At 39.0% G+C, this 17,202-nt stretch overlaps 4 protein-coding genes across 4 annotated transcripts; 2 read left to right on the top strand and 2 right to left on the bottom strand.

The window, feature by feature from the left end:
* Positions 1–60: 60 nt before the first annotated feature.
* On the top strand, positions 61–2,117 carry LOC106410249. The gene is made up of 8 exons (XM_048762925.1): positions 61–596; positions 680–831; positions 923–1,018; positions 1,098–1,229; positions 1,306–1,408; positions 1,484–1,555; positions 1,637–1,725; positions 1,799–2,117. Exons 1-8 carry the CDS (start codon positions 167–169, stop codon positions 1,946–1,948), a joined length of 1,224 nt encoding a protein of 407 aa, XP_048618882.1. The 5' UTR covers positions 61–166; the 3' UTR covers positions 1,949–2,117.
* Positions 1,975–4,448, bottom strand: LOC106410248 (acetylornithine deacetylase-like). Its single transcript, XM_013850733.3, has 9 exons — positions 3,816–4,448; positions 3,422–3,666; positions 3,242–3,350; positions 3,032–3,170; positions 2,871–2,946; positions 2,663–2,785; positions 2,426–2,579; positions 2,304–2,337; positions 1,975–2,224 (listed from the first exon to the last, which is right to left on the bottom strand). The coding sequence occupies exons 1-9, from the start codon at positions 4,140–4,142 to the stop codon at positions 2,118–2,120; spliced, it is 1,314 nt and encodes a 437-aa protein (XP_013706187.1). The 5' UTR covers positions 4,143–4,448; the 3' UTR covers positions 1,975–2,117.
* An 8,529-nt stretch (positions 4,449–12,977) lies between these two features.
* LOC106410250 (zinc finger protein 11-like) lies at positions 12,978–13,931 on the bottom strand. The gene has a single exon (XM_013850736.3). It carries the CDS (start codon positions 13,740–13,742, stop codon positions 13,122–13,124), a length of 621 nt encoding a protein of 206 aa, XP_013706190.1. The 5' UTR covers positions 13,743–13,931; the 3' UTR covers positions 12,978–13,121.
* Positions 13,932–15,953: 2,022 nt separating this feature from the next.
* Positions 15,954–16,721, top strand: LOC106408351 (glutathione S-transferase T3-like). The gene has a single exon (XM_013849143.1). It carries the CDS (start codon positions 15,954–15,956, stop codon positions 16,719–16,721), a length of 768 nt encoding a protein of 255 aa, XP_013704597.1.
* Positions 16,722–17,202: the final 481 nt, after the last annotated feature.

Here is a 17,202-nt window from a genome sequence, read left to right as displayed (position 1 = left end):
TAACCGTTGGATTAACTCTGTGTCTATCATCCGACGGTTGAGAGTTTTGCTTTCTATTTATTAGAAAATAAAAACGCGCGGTCACCGTCTCTTTCTCTCACTAAGAAGAGAGTCTCTCCGGCGTATTATATGATAAATTCGCCAGAGAGATATCGCGTGTAGTTAAATGGGTCTTCCTTTGTTGACATGCAGTACGACGAGAGTGGCTTTCTCTTCTTCTTCGTCTTCGTCTTCGTCTTGGTGCAGTGGAAGCGGTGGATTTAGAAAGCTTTTCGATTCTCCGGCGAGTTCGAGATCCGAGTTGCACGGGAAGAGAAACTCGCGGTTAAATGGCCTTTCTTTAGAGAAACCGAGGTCTATCAGAGCGTCGTCGTCATCATCAGCGGGACAGAGCAGCGGCGAAGTGATCGACGACGGAGATGCAGCGGTGACGCGCGGTTTAGCTGTGCCGTCGGTGGGAGGTTTTAGCAGCGGCGAGTTAGCTGGACCTTCGGGAGAGGTAACATCGGTCGGCGAGTTTGTGGGTGGGAGCGGCGGCGGAGATTTTAGTGGTTGGGATAAGGTCGGTGCTGTTGTGAGGCTGAGTTACGGAATCGGTGAGTCAACTCGGCGATCAAAGCAAACTTTTTTAAAAAATAAAAAAAGTTTGAAACTTTTATGGTTTTTGGGATATGAGCAGGAATATACTGTGGGATGGCTGTAGCGGGAAGGTTTATATGTGAAGTAGCAGGGATTGATTACACAGGAGGCTTTAATGCTTCTTTAGATGCTATTACTGCTGGACTTGGTTATGCTTCTCCACCTATCATGGCTCTTCTCTTCATTCTTGATGTAAGTTAAGAGTTAGGAGGATCTCTCTCTCTCTCTCTCTCTTTTAATTATAGTGCAAGGTTTTGTGTTGTTGAGATTGTTTATCGTTTAGGATGAAGTTGTGAAGGTGTCGCCGCATGCTCGTGCCATTAGAGATGTTGAAGATGAGGAGCTTCGAGGCTTCTTCCATGGCATGTCAGCTTGGCAGGTGAATTAACTCTTAATACAAATCTTTTGAACTTTTTAAAGAATTGGTACCATTAAGACCTTTTGTTTTTTGTCTTTAGTTTATCTTAGTAGTTACCGCAAGTTCGATTGGAGAGGAGCTCTTCTACCGTGCTGCGTTTCAGGGTGCACTAGCTGATATATTCCTAAGAGGCACAGATCTCATCTCAGATTCTCGTGGAATGGTCGCTTTGGTATACTCTCTCTTCCGTCTCATCTTCTTCACGTTCCTTAGACTCGTTATGAACTTGATACTAGTGAAACTTTCAGACAGGAATCTTGCCTCCGTTTGTACCCTTTGCTCAAGCATTTGCAGCTGTCATCACTGCTGCTCTCACCGGTTCTCTCTATTACATGGCTGCTTCCCCTAAAGGTTTCTTACTACTCTTAAAACCCCTATCTATGTTTCGTAACCTCTTAACCAATTTTGTTCTGTTATTTTTCTTAGATCCGACTTATATAATGGCACCTATCTTGAAAACTCGCTCTGCACGTGATGAGCTGAAGAAGCTGTTTGCAGGTTCCTAAAACTAAGCATAAGACTCTAGATATGTTCTACGATCAAATACTTAAAAGCATTCTTCTGTGTTACTTCCTGCAGCGTGGTACGAGCGAAGACAAATGAAGAAGATCTACTCTCCTCTTCTCGAAGGTCTTTTGGGTCTATACCTAGGCTTTGAATGGATTCAGGTACTATTACTACTTTTGTTAAACCCTATTCTTTGACTTGTTGAAGTAATAATCATTGAAAACAATATTGCAGACAAACAATCTTCTTGCACCAATCATCACACATGGCATATACTCAGCTGTTGTACTAGGAAATGGTCTCTGGAAGCTTCACCATCACCAGCAACGACTGCGCCTAAGGGTACAGAAGCTTGAGACTGAAGGTGATAACAACTCCAGATAGATAAATAGCTAAAATAAATACTACCCTTTTGTTTTTAAATTTTGTGAATTGTCTTTAATGTATTGAGCAACCATTGACATTGTTGTACAAAATAGATATAGAAAGCAAAGTGTATAGAACCATTAGCTAATAATAAGAGAGAAGCTATGTGAAGCTTTTTTTTATTGCATTAGTCTTGTTCAAGCTGAGAAATGATCTTAACGAAGACATCAAAGCCTTGGCACATGTCTGTAAGAAGGCAGTACTCGTTCTTTGCATGATATGTAGCCATCAGACCTGCAGAGTGAATAAGAGATTTAATCATGTAATCCGAAAAGTGGAGAGAACCAGAGGAGGGGTGCTGTTATATACATACCGTATCCTGAAGTTTGCACATCGAAACCTTCATCCTGTAAAACCATTTAGAAAGAGTCAAGTTACAGAGAACAGTGAGAGGAGCAAGTCTTGAATCTACTGAGAATAGTAGTAATGGCTTACCTTGAGGTCTCGGATTAGAGGCAAAGTACCGGTGATGGAGTAAGGCTTCACGTGCCCGACAACTTCTTCAGTTGCTTTGCATAGAACGTGAAAGCCGCGGGAATCAAGATTACATGCAACTCCAGCTGATGCTTCATCAAAGCTTAACGTGAGCCTGCAGGAGACAACAATTTGAGACTTTTTTAAAAAGATTTTTTGGAGGGATAATGAGATGAGAGTGAGGAGGAAAGACCAAACCTTCCACGTAAATTCTCTTCTGGCAAGACGTATTTGGAAACAGGACCACGGGTTGAGAGTTTCTCTATGTTAGTGTTTATGTCGTCAACATACTCTTGCAGCTTCTTCATCACTTCCTTCACGCTGCGAAAAACAAGGATATTCTTTCTTAGAAGTGTACCTAAATGCATAGAAGAAACGAGTATAAACAAAGTGTGAAGAGACTTACTCATAGAAAGGAGTCAACCTGACATCACCGGAGACGGTACAGTCTCCAGGGATTTGGTTGATTCCACCTCCCGGATCTGCAAAAAAAACAGACAAAAAATCCTTTTCAGAGTGAAGTAGAAAGCATTTTGGAGTCACTACTCATACAAACATTATGCTTACAACTCCATTGTGTTGGCTTCATGGTGGAAGGCGTCGCAAAACCATAAACTTTCTCTTGTTCATGAGGCGGAAAGTCTCTGTAGAACCGGGATTGGATCTCCTTAAGCCCTTCCATCCCTAACTCCATAGCGTTAATAGCCTAAGCATAGTCACAAGAAACAGATTAATGCCAGGCTTAGAGCTTTCATCAATCCGAGCAATCATCCATACCTTGTGAGCTAAACCGCTGTGGAAAAGCTTTCCGGTAACATGAAGCTTCCACGGAATCATACCGCCGGTTCCAATACACGGCTGCTTATCCGCCGTATCAATCCAAAACCTTCAAAAGAATAAACACATAAAAAAACGCTTCCAATGTTTTGTCTGAAAGATAAAGAATGGAAAACTAACAATGGTCCGGATTTGAGCTTATCAAGAAGCTTGTCTTTAACCAACATGTCCACACCAACACCTGGAATAGAAGAGTTCTCTTCACTAGCGATGAAAACCGCCACCACCGATGATTTCAAAACCGGTTTAGTCTCCCCAAGCCTCTTCATGAGCTCAGTCACAAGAGCAACGTGACCAAGACAATCCGTAGTCCCACGACCACGAAGCTTATCCCCATCTATGCTTAACGAGAAAGGATCAAACTCCTATGAACACAAACAAAAACGAAAGGATTAAAGTTTCGAACTTTGGCACGATTCTTATCAGTTCCTCGGAAATTAACCACAACCCATCATCGAGCTCTACCCTAATTCTAATGGGTACCGATCCAAAAAACGGAATCAATTGAAATTACCCATTCATCGGGATTGGCGGTGACGACGTCCATATGCATCCCAACGAAAGAGACGATCTTTCCGGGGACAGATCCTGGGTACTCCACGATGAGGTTACCTCTTCCCGAGTGATACGCCACGTGGTTGATCACGAGAGGACCGCCGCCGGATTCGGTGCTGTAAGGACGGAGGGAGTCGAGGACGTGGTTCACGATCCGATCCTCTTGCGGGATGAGCTCCGGCGGGTTGTTCTGGACGAACTTTGACTCGCCGATCAGTTTGGATAGGAGTGAGACGAAGGAGTCTTTGTTGAGAGAGCCTAGTGATTCGATCATCGACGACGCCATTGTTGCACACCGGAGATGTTTTTTTTTTTGTTTGCGGAAATTGATGAAAGCTTTGGTTTTGAGAATGTGGCGAAGTCGTGTGTTTGTCGAAGGTTTTTTTTTTTTTTTTAAAGCTTTTTGGGTGGAGTGTTACGTCTTGTAATGATGCGTGTGTAACTAATAAATTGATACGGAAGTGAATAAATTAATTAGCATATGTGTAGCGAAGCCGTGAAAGTTACTTCGATTCATCGTATAAAAAAGCATAGAAAGATGCTCTACCGGCGGGTTGTCATTCAATGAGCATTTTGTGTTGCGTGTTAACGCCTTCACGTTAGCTCGTCAGTGGTGACCTGCTAAACAACGACACTTACAAGTTACAACATAAACAATGGTTGTTTGTGTAAAAATATGTCATCTTATCTTCTAAGTCTCTCAGCCAATGTGAAGGTTTACTCAAACTAATGTTGGTCTTATGAAAGGCACGTGAGTTAGGCATGCTTTGGCTAACTTCAAGTGGGGTTAAGAGAGTCATTAACCACTTAAGCTGAAGATATTTTCTGAGCTTCATCAAGTCATCGTCATCAAGAGACGAAGTAGTTACGACGTCAAGCGTCTGCAATAAAATCTGAGAAAGCTCAAGACTGTGAGCGAGAGCTCGATCCAGAGTGAGAGAGTCAAGGCTGAGTGAGAGAGCTCGCGACTGAGAGCTTGAGATAGTGAGAGAGCTCGCGACAGAGTGTTGGAGCTGGTGAGAGAGAGAAGGAGATTCTCTGTATATCTAGGCCCAGCTTCTTATATCTTCTTCCTCTATTCCATTTGTATCTCGTGGTGATTGTAACCGAGACAGGAAGAACGCAAGTGGAACCTCCTGTGATTGTACTCTTCTCAGTTTCATCTATTGGAAAGGTTGAGAGACCTAATTCTCTCTCCGGTGAGTATAGCGGCTTCTCCACATCGGAGGAGTGCGGTGAACACCGGGTTAACAAAAACTCTTGTGTCGTTTTCTTTCTCGCTTGATTCGATTCCACACTGAGATTGATTGTATGCGATTAGATTTCGATTTGAGCTACATTGAAGCTTGCAGGAAACCGATAGAATCCTCAACAAGTGGTATCAGAGCGCTGGTTATGGTGATTCAAGGATTCATCGGTAACGAAGCTTGATCGATTCTAAAGAAGAAGAATCAGAGGTTCTGTAGTCTCAAGATCGCATCGCTCTCATATCAAGTGTGACGAATCAGAGCTGATGTCGTTTGTTATGCAGCGTCAACGTCAAAGGAAGAAGAAAGCGACGTTTGCTTGAGGTAGACGAAGACGACGTCGGAAGCGGAGGAACGAACGTTCACAGTGAAAGATCCAATCGGATCTGTTGGTTTGTGGTTTGTGAAACCATGTGCAGAAGCAAGGTTATCTATGTTGAGACTAGAGTCATAGTCTGGTGAGTGATTATGATGAAGAAACTTGTAAGCGATGTTGCGCTGTTCACAAAAAGGGGAAGATCCATAAAGACTGAAGCAAGAACGAGTTATAAAAGTGAGGGAGAGAGTATTCAGAGGAAGGAGAAAGCAAGTACAAGATATGGAGATCAAGGAAAAGATCATAGCTCTTGAGTCACCATTGCTTTCTCATGTTCCAGCTGCGTGCCTTCGTTTTCATCGGAGGATATGAAGGCTGAGAGATCGTCGTCTTCTTCGCAGCTGCTGATATACTCCTCTCCGGTGATATATCGTGTTGAAGATTGATTCAGGTTAAGTCAAATGTGGCTTAAGAAGCTTGAATCAAATCAAGTTCATCAGTTTCTCAGGCTAAAATCTTGAAGATAAGGTGTTCTTGTTTCGCTGCAGACACAGAGAGAGGCTGTGATGGCTGGTAAATCATATTCTGCAAAGGTTAAAAGGGAACTGAAGCTTGCTGGATCACAAAGGATGTATATTGTATTTGCAAAGGATGATCAAGGCTCTGGTTTGGTGTCAGATTGTGTATTGATCAGGTCGTTTGTGGAAGAAATATGCAGTGTTGTTTCAGAAGATTGAGAAAATGGCAGTTGGTGGCACTTATGAATCTCAGGTCTAGGGGACGCCTTAGAAGTTGATGTTGGTATGTGTTTCAATGGCTATTTGGGTGTTGATTAAAGGTTCCAGGATTCAAGTGAAAGGAAGTTGCAGAGAAGCATGACAGTGAGGTTTACTCAGTTGTGGAACAAAACAAGTTCAGTATTTTGAAGCTTCAAGGTCGGTTCAGTTTTCAGAGGTTTTGAGCTGAAGGTCTGCAGGTTCAGTCACAAGGGTAAATGATCAGATTCTTGTGGATATGAGGAGCTCAGGTAGTGATGATCAGAGTTATCAGAAGATCAGAAATAGAGCTGGTAGCAACAAGGTTGGCTTTCTACTAAATGAATCAAAGCTGTTAGCAAAAGAGTCATCAAGTTAGTGATGCAGAAACATGTTGTATCTCCGGGAAGAAGCAGCTAGAGCAAAGGCAAAGAATGTACAGCCTTTTGCAAGTATATGTTGGTACAAAGATTTATTTGTGGTGTCAACAAGTAGCAGCTTGGTGAGATGTTGTGAGTAACAGGAGCAAGCTCGGTGAAGAGATCTTACTGTCTAAACTCAAAGGTGTTTCTACAAAATATTAAAGGTGATGAACTCTGAAGCAAGGCTGATTGAATATCAGTGATAAAAAAACTAGAACAGGGAGCAAGTTTCTAGTTTTGTGTTCCACAGGAAAAGAAAGCAAGAAATTGGTTTTGCTGGTTATGCTGGTTATGTTTCCTCTTGGACAGGGATGTTACAAGTTAAAATCTGCGGGAATGTCTCAGGTTATGGTAGCTCACGTTTTCAGAAACTCAAGTCCAAGACCGGTTGAAGTTTCAGAGACAAGAAGGTGGAGCACGTGAGACAAGAGCAGAGCGCATGGTTCTGATTTTGGTTAAAATTCAAAAAAGATGCAGATGGCCTGAAGCATTTTCAGTTTGGTGGTACATGAATTGCTTTGAAGAAGCAATGACTCTTGGTGGTTTCTTGGGTAAACGTGACTGAGGTTAAATGGCTGCAAAAGGAAGATATTTTGTCATAAGTTCTGACACATATTTTGAAGCAAAAAGCCATGTATTCATTCAAATACACAGAGCAGTTTAATGGATCAAGATTAAAGTGCAGGAATGTTTTAGGACTGAGAATTGATGATATGTGTGAAGAGAAATTTGTTGAGGTCTGAGAGATTACTGTTTTCAGGTGGAGTCTTGCCTCTACAAGTGTTGTAGTGCATATCTTCAGATGTTTTTTTTGGCTTGAGGTGGAGCAGTGCTACTGGTTCAGACCAATTTCTCAAGTCTTCTCAGCTGCTTATGGCTTCAGGTGGAGCAGTGTTGTTGGTTTAGAAGTTCTGCTAATAAGCTTTCAGCAGGTTATGGGATTCATTCTGATTTTGTGTGGTAACAAGAAGGAGAAGAGAGCCAAGTGCAGTGTGTACAAGAGAATCTGAAGTGCAGTGACTTCAAGGCAGAATCAGAGAGAAACGCAGTTTCTGGGTGGAGCTATTTTTCAGCAAAGAATCTTGTATCATCAGAGTTTGAGCAGCGGTATATAAAAGTTTATGTTGGCTTTGCTGGAGAAGAAATCAAAGGTGTTTTGATCTCTAGTATAAGGTGAAGATTGATGAATATCAGTCTGAGCTTGGGCATAAATCAAATGTGAGCAGGCTCTAAAACTACAAGAAGTCAAGGTTGCTGAAACAATAGAAAGTTGCATGCAGGTTTGTGAATGTCTGAGATGAAGTATATAGAAGTGATCTTGGTATTTTTTTCTCTAACGAGAATTATGAGAAACTAGTGCCTGCTGAAGTTTCTCAAAGTAAATCACTTCAGAAGGTATAATGTGGCGTGTGAAGACAGCATAAAGACAAGGCTTTTCACAGCATGTGCAACTGGTTTGAAGTCCTAGAGAAGGCTGAAGAAGAAACGTGTTATGAACTGGTTTTTGAGACAGCAACTTGAGAAGTGTTAAGTTGTCTGTGTGCATCAGGAGGAAGTGGAAATCTTCTCAGTAAGAAAGGCACTTGCAGGATTAACAAGTGTGGAGCCTAAGTGTGAAGAACACTAGAGGAAAAGTTGTTGAGCCAAGAAGAGTCTTCGGTTCAGCTGTGAGAAGATCTATGATGCATGTACCAAATTTTTTGGTGGAGTTTACACACTATTAAATGTGTTGCAGGTTTGGTAGAGCAGGGGAAACACATCATGGGCTCGATATTGATGTGAAAGAAGCTGTAAAGAAAGTATCTCTTGAGTATCTCAGGTTCTTATGATGAGAGATACAGTTAAAGAGTACAAAAAGTGTTTTTCGAGCTACTGGTACTGTCTTGTTTGCTCAGGGAATTGGAAAGGGAACTAGGGTCGAAAGTACTCACAAAAAGGTGGAGCTATGGGGTGTGATTTGTTGAGTTTCAACAGCGGTTCAAGTTCAGGTTTCAAGGCTGAGTTGGCTAGACAGAAGGCTGGTTGAATCAGGGAGGAAACTTATATGTTTCTGGTTTTCTGCAAGAGATTTCAGTAGTATTTTTTGATTCTGATCTCAGGTGCTTTTTGAGGTGAATGAAATGGGTCTACAGAGGATTCAGGTTGCAGGGTTGCAATGATTTGTTTGGGCAGAGTTTGAGCAGAGATCTTGTATCGAAAGTCTTCTTAACCGTGTTGTGTTAAGCGGCGTGTTCTGTTGGCAACAGCAGCGGTGCAGAGTGGTATTCAAGTCAGTGTGTTCATTCAAGTTGTTGTAAGGAAAATCTCAGGTTAAGCAGTTGGTGTCTACTGGCTGTTGAGATTGGTTTCAAAGGTTTTGAATCAAAGAGCTTCTGGTTTGAGGAAAAAGATTCAAGTTCCTAAAGAGTTTCAAGCAAGCATCAGTTCAGGTTTTGGCAGATTATTTGAAGACTTTAATTGCAGTAACAAGTCAGGCGTCATAGGCTGATCTATACTAGTCAAAGTTGAAGCTTATGGAGTGTGTTGAGTTACTGATAAGTGGTCTCAAGTGGAAACTGCCAAAGGAAGATCAATGAAGAAGTTGAGCTTAACACAAGGCTGTGTAAGAGCGGTTTATCAACTTAAGAAGACAGTGCTCAAGAATGAAAAAAGTTTTTAACATCACAGCCATGCCTTGTGAGTTTCATGTCTGGTTCATTGATGGTGATTGATTGTATGAAGACAAGCTGTTGAGGTGAAGTTTCGGTAAGAGGTTCAAATGAGCAGTGGCAAGGAAGTCTTCATGTTGTATCAAGATGGATACGGATTGAGATGCTTGGAGGAAACTAATTTCAGGAAGTATTAAAGCTGAGCAGTGATGCTCAAAGATGGATGAAGTTGAATATGCTTTATTCAAAGCTATATGAAGCTGAGAAGATGCAAGAATCTGCAGAGAGTTGCAGATGAGCAAGTTTGCTCAAGTACATGAGGAGAAAGCTCAAAGGAAGGTAGAGACATGAAGAAGATCGATGACAAGGTGGAGACTGTAGAAATATGTCATCTTATCTTCTAAGTCTCTCAGCCAAGGAGAAAGTTTACTCAAGCTAATGTTGGTCTTATGAAAGGCACGTGAGTTAGGCATGCTTTGGCTAACTTCAAGTGGGGTTAGGAGAGTCATTAACCACTTAGGCTGAAGATATTTTCTGAGCTTCATCAAGTCATCGTCATCAAGAGACGAATTAGTTACGACGTCAAGCGTCTGCAACAGAATCTGAGAAGAGAGCTGAGAAAGCTCAAGACTGTGAGCTAGAGCTCGATCCGGAGTGAGAGAGTCAAGGCTGAGGGAGAGAGCTCGCGACCGAGAGCTCGAGGTAGTGAGAAAGCTTGCGACAGAGTGTTGGAGCTGGTGAGAGAGAGAAGGAGATTCTCTGTGTATCTAGGCTCAGCTTCTTATATCTTCTTCCTCTATTCCATTTGTATCTCGTGGTGATTGTAACCGAGACAGGAAGAACGCAAGTGTAACCTCCGGTGATTGTACTCTTCTCAGTTTCATCTATTGGAAAGGTTGAGAGATCTAATTCTCTCTCCGGTGAGTATAGCGGCTTCTCCACATCGGAGGAGTGCGGTGAACACCAGGTTAACAAAAACTCTTGTGTCGTTTTCTTTCTCGCTTGATTCGATTCCACACTGAAATTGATTGTTTGCGATTAGATTTCGATTTGAGCTACATTGAAGCTTGCAGGAAACCGATAGAATCCTGAAACAGTTTGTTGTAAGTGCATCTTTTTTTTTTTGCTAACATTTGGTGCATCTTTTTTTTTTTGAATTCTTTTTTCGTTGTAAATGCATCTCCACCAGAACTATTTTATATTTAAAAAAAAAAATAACTCTATTATAATAACTTTTCCTTTAATAGCATGACTCTATAATTGAGTTAATATTTGTTTTGGAGAAATTTTATGTTTATCATTTTCGGTACCACTAAAGAGACATTTTTAAAAATATATTCTTCATTAAGTGGCAAAAGACTCTTATACCTTGTTATATATATATATATAAATCATTATTTAAATAATTTTTTTTTATGTTTTCGAGTTATACTTTTTTAAATTCGAACTTTTTTATAATTTTTTTTATTATTTTTTTTATGAAATTTGTTTTTTAATTTTTTTCAAAATTTATTTTTGAAAATCGAAAATTATGTTTGAAACTTTTTAAAAAAAATATTATATTTTTAAGTATTTATTTATATATTTATTAGAATATTAAATTTCACTCTCCAAAAACCTTACCCACCCCTCAGCTCTAAATCTTAAGTCTATATTAATTAACCCTAGAGGTATAAGTGTCTTTTACTCTTCATTAAAATTGAGGGTAAAAGTGATTAGTGTAAACTTGAAAAATGATACAATGAATATGGTATTTTTGGCAATTTTTTTTTTCATTCTAGAATATTAATAAAATAAATTTATGTATGGTGGGAAGCGGGGACCAAAACTAGAAACAACATAACTCTGATGGCCTAGTTTGAAATGTTTTTGAATTTCACATGTGGGGGTCGTCAAGACAAGATAATGTCAAATATATTTATTTATTTATATATACACAATTTATTGAATTCATAATTCTAATTTAAAGAGTACAGTGTATTTGAAATAGAAAAAAATGTTTATAAAAAAAAGAAGAATAAATAAATAATGATGTATGTGGAGACAGAAATAGATCTGAATAAGAAGAAACATGCAACGAATTAAAAAGAACTCACATGCCTTCTCTATCTCTTCTACCATTTACAAGTGGTCCTCAAATCTTCGGCCACTTTTGATTACTATTGCTTTACCCTAATTTGGATATTCCTCTATATTTCTGTTACCTTTTCATATATGTCTATTACTTTGTTTTTTTTTTTGATCAAAGAAACATAGATTAAAATGCGAACGTCATCAGTTTACAGCAGAAAGAGCCGAAGAAAGGGAAAGCAAGGCTGCTTTAGCAATAGAGTCAGCTTACACATTTGCTAAACGCGGAATGTAAATAAACGAAACAGAGTCTAGAGAACGAGCCAGAACAGTAATGTCATGAAGAACGCCTCTGAAAGTATTTCGTGAATATATATACACACACATAGTAGAATCAACATCACGAACAAAAATTTCAGTAGAGGTAACATCACTTAACAATTTATCTCTCGCTCGCTCTTTCTCTGATCTCAGTGCCTTGCTCGAGACAAGTCACGCGTTACACTTACAGGGCCATCGCAGACCAGACAAACTACGAGATCGAAAGCAGGTAACATCACAGTTTATTTATGGAAATATGATTAAAACTTACAAGAACTTATTCAGTCAATTTTTTGAATCGATTTCTATCTATTGTTAAGCTTTGACTTATTGATCAACTCATCATCTATAATGATAATACATACATATATATGTATATAAAGATATATATATGTATGTATTGTCTACTTGTCCTACTTATTAGTTACATACTTACATGATTACATCTGTAAAACTTATCAAAATTTATCATTATTCTTTCACTTTTTAAATTACGTCAAAGTTTTGGATCCGTAATGTTTCGCACCTAAGATAAGAAGATATTTATTACCATTTAGTACCAAAAACCTAATTTGCGTTTATAAAATATATTGTATTATTTATATATTAGTGAATTTTATTTTAGAAAATGAAAAAAAAAATTATCTGTTAGAAATGATTGTCTCTAACGATTTGAAAAAAAATTATTATGATAATCTCGATATATTGTTTCAATAAATTATTAAAATACATAATAAAAAGGTATCAAATCAATAAAATGCATGTACAAACAAGTTAACGTGCCATGGAGCATATAAGACATTCCACGGGTGAAGAAGCTAGCAAGATTCGTTTTAACGTACACATGTCTCTCCATTATTCAAATAATCCAAAACCCTAAAGCATATGGAAATGGTAAGAACAAAATTTTTCTTCGGTTTGTGGCAATAAATTACTGGTGATTTTACATGTATTTATATTATAGAACATTTTTATATAGTTTGAAGATACGTTTAATGGTTTGAAAGTTTTGAGCACACATATCATTTTAATACTATCTGAATTAAAATTCTAATAAAGTCTGTAAAATGTATGTTAACTGTCTCCATCAAATGGAAATTTGAGTTAGAAACATAAAATAGCCTTGATACTTTTCAAGAAAATCTAAACCAAATAATGATCAACTCAAAAAATGATCAAGACAATCACACAGATATACACACCAGCAACACACACACACACACACACATATATATATATGGTAGAGTATATAAAAGTCTAATAATTCAGGGTTTATAGTGAGTAACCATAGTACTTAATCTGTGGGTAAACTTAGGCGCATGTATATATGAAAGCAAAGAAGTTAAGGATGAAACATAATGAATTTAATTGTGATACACATATATTGAATTCCGAATTTAACAACAAATTTAAATTTAGATGTAAAGAGCCTCAGCGTAATGGATATGAATGTGAAAAGCCTCAAGCGGGTCACGAAAGTGAAATGTCACGGTGGATTGTGCCCTAGTCGAAGTTCAAGATCAGGCTCACCCACTGATGTTCTTTTAGTCTCTTTCATCGAGCCAATGCTCTCATCATCTCCTGTCGAATATTCTATAAACCGAGGAGGAACCTCTACCGGCGAATTCAATACCGAAAAGTCAAGGTTGCTCGAAGGAAACGAAGACGAACCATAAAAATTAACCGTATCACTGGAATGACCAAACATGCTATTAGGGTTTTGCAATTGGTAGAAATGGGACAAACCTTCATTGTTACTCGCTGTGGATTGGATTATAAGTGTTGCCGTCGGCAGAACACAAGAATTGAGAAACGTTTTCTTACCGCCTCTGCTGCGGCCACCGCTTCTAGCAGCAACTGCAGCCGCAGGACCTTGATGAGCCTTAGAGGCACGGTCACGGCGGTGGACATTCATGTGACCGCCTAAGGCTTGAGCAGAACGGAACTCACGGCGGCAGAAATTGCAAGCGTAAGATCTTGGAGGCCAAGTGGTACCAGAGATGTTCCCTTTAGTGTCCTGCTCGAAGGCTTTGACTTCCCATGATTCATCATCATCCTCCAATCTTTCAACTTTACTAGGGTTCCACATTTCTGCACCTCCGTACATTCAAGGTTGAGTTTTCTAAGATAAATCTTAATAAAGAAGGTGGAGAAGAAGAAGAAGATGGGGTTGATAAATAATGATGTAAAAAATAAATATAGAGATGGACCCGAAATATATGCATTTATCTTTATCATTTTTCAGTAAATGAAAAAAGTATTTGGAATCCTTTCAAATTGCTCTGAGAGTATAAGAGATACACTCTGTTGCTCAAAAAAAAAAAAAGAATAAGAGATACACAATTAATCACAACCTTTAAATTTACAAATTGTAGCCTACAAAAAAAACACTAAATTTTAAAAGCTGCAACATAATATATATTACATTCATTGCAGAAATATTTTTCGTAACTACATATGTTAGGAATTTTTATTTAAAAGTTATGATTTTCTATTTACTTATATATATATACGACTTTAGGTCCTTAACTCCTACGCATATAGCTTCACTTGCGGTTTGTAATAAAATTTTAATCTTCAGCTGTGTTCATCTCATATAGCTTCACTAGTGGTTTCAGGTTTGTAATAAAATTTTAACATAAGAGCATGATTATTGGGAGTTTCTTAAGTTGAGCTTCTTAGCGGAATATAAGAAACTGTCTCTTAACTTTTAACTAAAAAAGTTAAGAACCGTCTCTTAAAACTCTTATTTAAGAGCCGGTTCTTAATTTTTTTAGTTAAAAGTTAAGAGACAAGTTCTTATATTCCGTTAAGAACCCCACATTAAGAACCCTCCAATAATCATGCTATTAAAGCATGATTATCCGGGGTCCTTAGTGAGGTTCTTAGTGCGTGGACCCCCACAAAACCCTTAAGGATCGGTTACAAAAACTACTAATTAAGAACCGATTTTAGTGAGTTTCTTACACTGTTCACGGACCCCACTGACTCGTGGCGGCCCGCGAATGGTTTATTTTTTAATTTTTATTTTTTTTAGAAAAAAAAACCTAAGAAACCTAAATGGATTTCTTATGGATAAACATGGACTTAGAGCATCGGTATCGATGGCCCTTAGGCCCGTCCCGTAGTTTTAAATGGGTCGATAATAAATGAAAAAGAAATTAAAAGAGAGTGGGATGGGCCTTTAGTAAGGGCTGTTCGGGCTCGTCCCGTAGGCGACGTGGCAGCACGGGAGTAGGCGATGGAATCGGTGTTGTTCGGCTGTTGTTCTCCTCGAGAATTTCGAAATCGAAATAAAAAAAAAAAATCAAAAGCTCGATGGCGATGGCGAAGGCGATGGCGAAGCCTTGATCTCCAAATCCATCTCTTCAAATCGAAAGCCAACCCTGCGTCTTCTCTCTTTCGCTGGAGTGGGAGATCTCTTTATCTCCCTTGGCGAGGTCGCAGCTTCCGGCGTCGTTTGATCCCCTAATCCACATCGGTTCGCTTCCGTTCCAATACGACGAGAACCAATCCTCTCCAAAACCTTTGAGAATCAACCCAACAACAAAAAAAAACAAAACAAGGTTTGTTTTTCAAGTCCCATCTGATTTCAAATTTTTTTTAGGGTTTTCTCGAAATTCGACGAATAAAATGGTATTTATCCAATGTTGTTTGATAGATTATATGGCAAAAAGATATAGATTCATTGGTTTGAGAACAATTGTATAGATTCTAGGGTTCGGAAATTTATGATAGTTCGTATAGATTTCAAAAGCTTTCTATGGTTCGATTGTATGATTGTTTCGTTGTAGCTTGTGTGATTGTTTCGTTTTGATTGTATGATTGTTTAGTTGGTAAAAAATCATCCTTGTTCGGTTCAAATTTCTATGGTTCGAGATCATTTGTTTAACTGGTTTAGAGTTTGATATGTCTGCAATTTCCAATCTGTGAAAATAAGCTCATGTCATTTGTATAGATTTGATTCGTATAGACTAATAGTTTAGAGTTTGATTCGTATAGATTTAAATATCTCATGTCATTTGTCTTGATTAGCTTTCTTCATGAGACTTTGCATTTTCCATAGTTCGTAGTTTATAGATTAATGTTTATATTAAATGTTACATATATATTTAAGCCACTGATGTTTAAAAAGAAAGTTGATAGCTTTTTAGTTGTGTAATAAGTTGGGATTTGACATTTCTTGTTCGGAGTTTGCCATTAAGGCGGTGATGTACTTTGTATTCTTCACTTCCTCCTATTTAAATCTCTTCTCTTTTCTCTCTTCTATCATCTCATTAGTCTTTCTCCAAGAAATCTCCTATATTTTCTTACTGTTATGGATCCAAGCAATCTTCGTAGCCAGTCCTCTAGCTACGTAGGACTGCTTCACAGTCAACAAGGTAACGTTTTCCATGAAAACTTTCCTTATGAAAGTTTTCATTCTAGTGTTAACTTTGGAGAATCACAGACTTTTCCGGCTTTCAGTTCACAACAATCTCAAGACGCACCAGTAGAGACACCAGTAAAGACACCAGCAGCCCGTGTTGTAAGACACAAATGGAATCTAGCATATAACGAGGTGCTGATCAGTGCGTGGCTTAACACTTCCAAGGATGCTATTGTTGCAAATGAGCAGAGGTCGGGGGCCTTCTGGAAACGGGTTGCTGCTTATTATGCATCAAGTCCTCATGGAAAAGAGGATGGTGTGAGAGAACACGGTTGTTGCGAGAAGAGGTGGCACAGAATCAATGAAGATGTTAACAAGTTCTGTGCCGCATACTCGGCAGCAGAGCAACAAATGAGAAGTGGTGAGACTGACACTGACGTTCTGAAGAAGGCGCATGACATATTCTTCTCTGATGAAGAGCACAAGTTCACACTTGAACATGCTTGGTGTGTGTTAAGGTATGAACAAAAATGGCTCAGCCTTACCACACCCACGGCGGGTGGCGTTTCGAAGAGGAAGAATGTGGAGATAAATTCCCCAACTTCTACCAACGAAGGCTTCGTTGATGTTGAGAGCAGGCCCGAAGGTGTCAAGGCTGCTAAGGCTAAAAGAAATACGGGTAAAGGGAAGTCCGTGGCTGAGATTGCGACCGTTTGAGAAATGAAGAAGGACGATTTGGTGAGGAAGGAGAGACTGTCGAGGCTAGCAATACTAGACACTCTCCTTGGCAACACTCAACCATTGAGTGAGGCGGAAGAAGTTGTGAAGAATAAGCTCCTAGCCGAGTTATTCTGAAAAAAATGTCTCTTTATGTCTTTAATTTTCTGTATGCTCTATGTTCTTGTTTGGTGTTTGCTCTATGTAGTTCCGGTTTCCTTAAATGGGTTCTTATAAATGAATCATTTTCTTATAATGTGTTTGCTCTATGTTTGTGTATAGCTCTTTGTTTCTAACTTTATAGCTCTATGTGTATCTAATTTAAATTTCGACAATGTATGCAGGTTAAGTAAATATGGGACATTACAGCTATACGCAGCCATCAGATGACGAGGATTTATTTGGAAACAATGACGACAGTGACTACAGCGAGACGGATGATCTCATACGACATGACCAAGCTGGGTTAAGCTTGGAACGT

Source organism: Brassica napus, chromosome C7 (assembly GCF_020379485.1).
Source record: "Brassica napus cultivar Da-Ae chromosome C7, Da-Ae, whole genome shotgun sequence".
Taxonomy (NCBI): domain Eukaryota; kingdom Viridiplantae; phylum Streptophyta; class Magnoliopsida; order Brassicales; family Brassicaceae; genus Brassica; species Brassica napus.
This window is presented reverse-complemented; position numbering and strand designations above follow the sequence as displayed.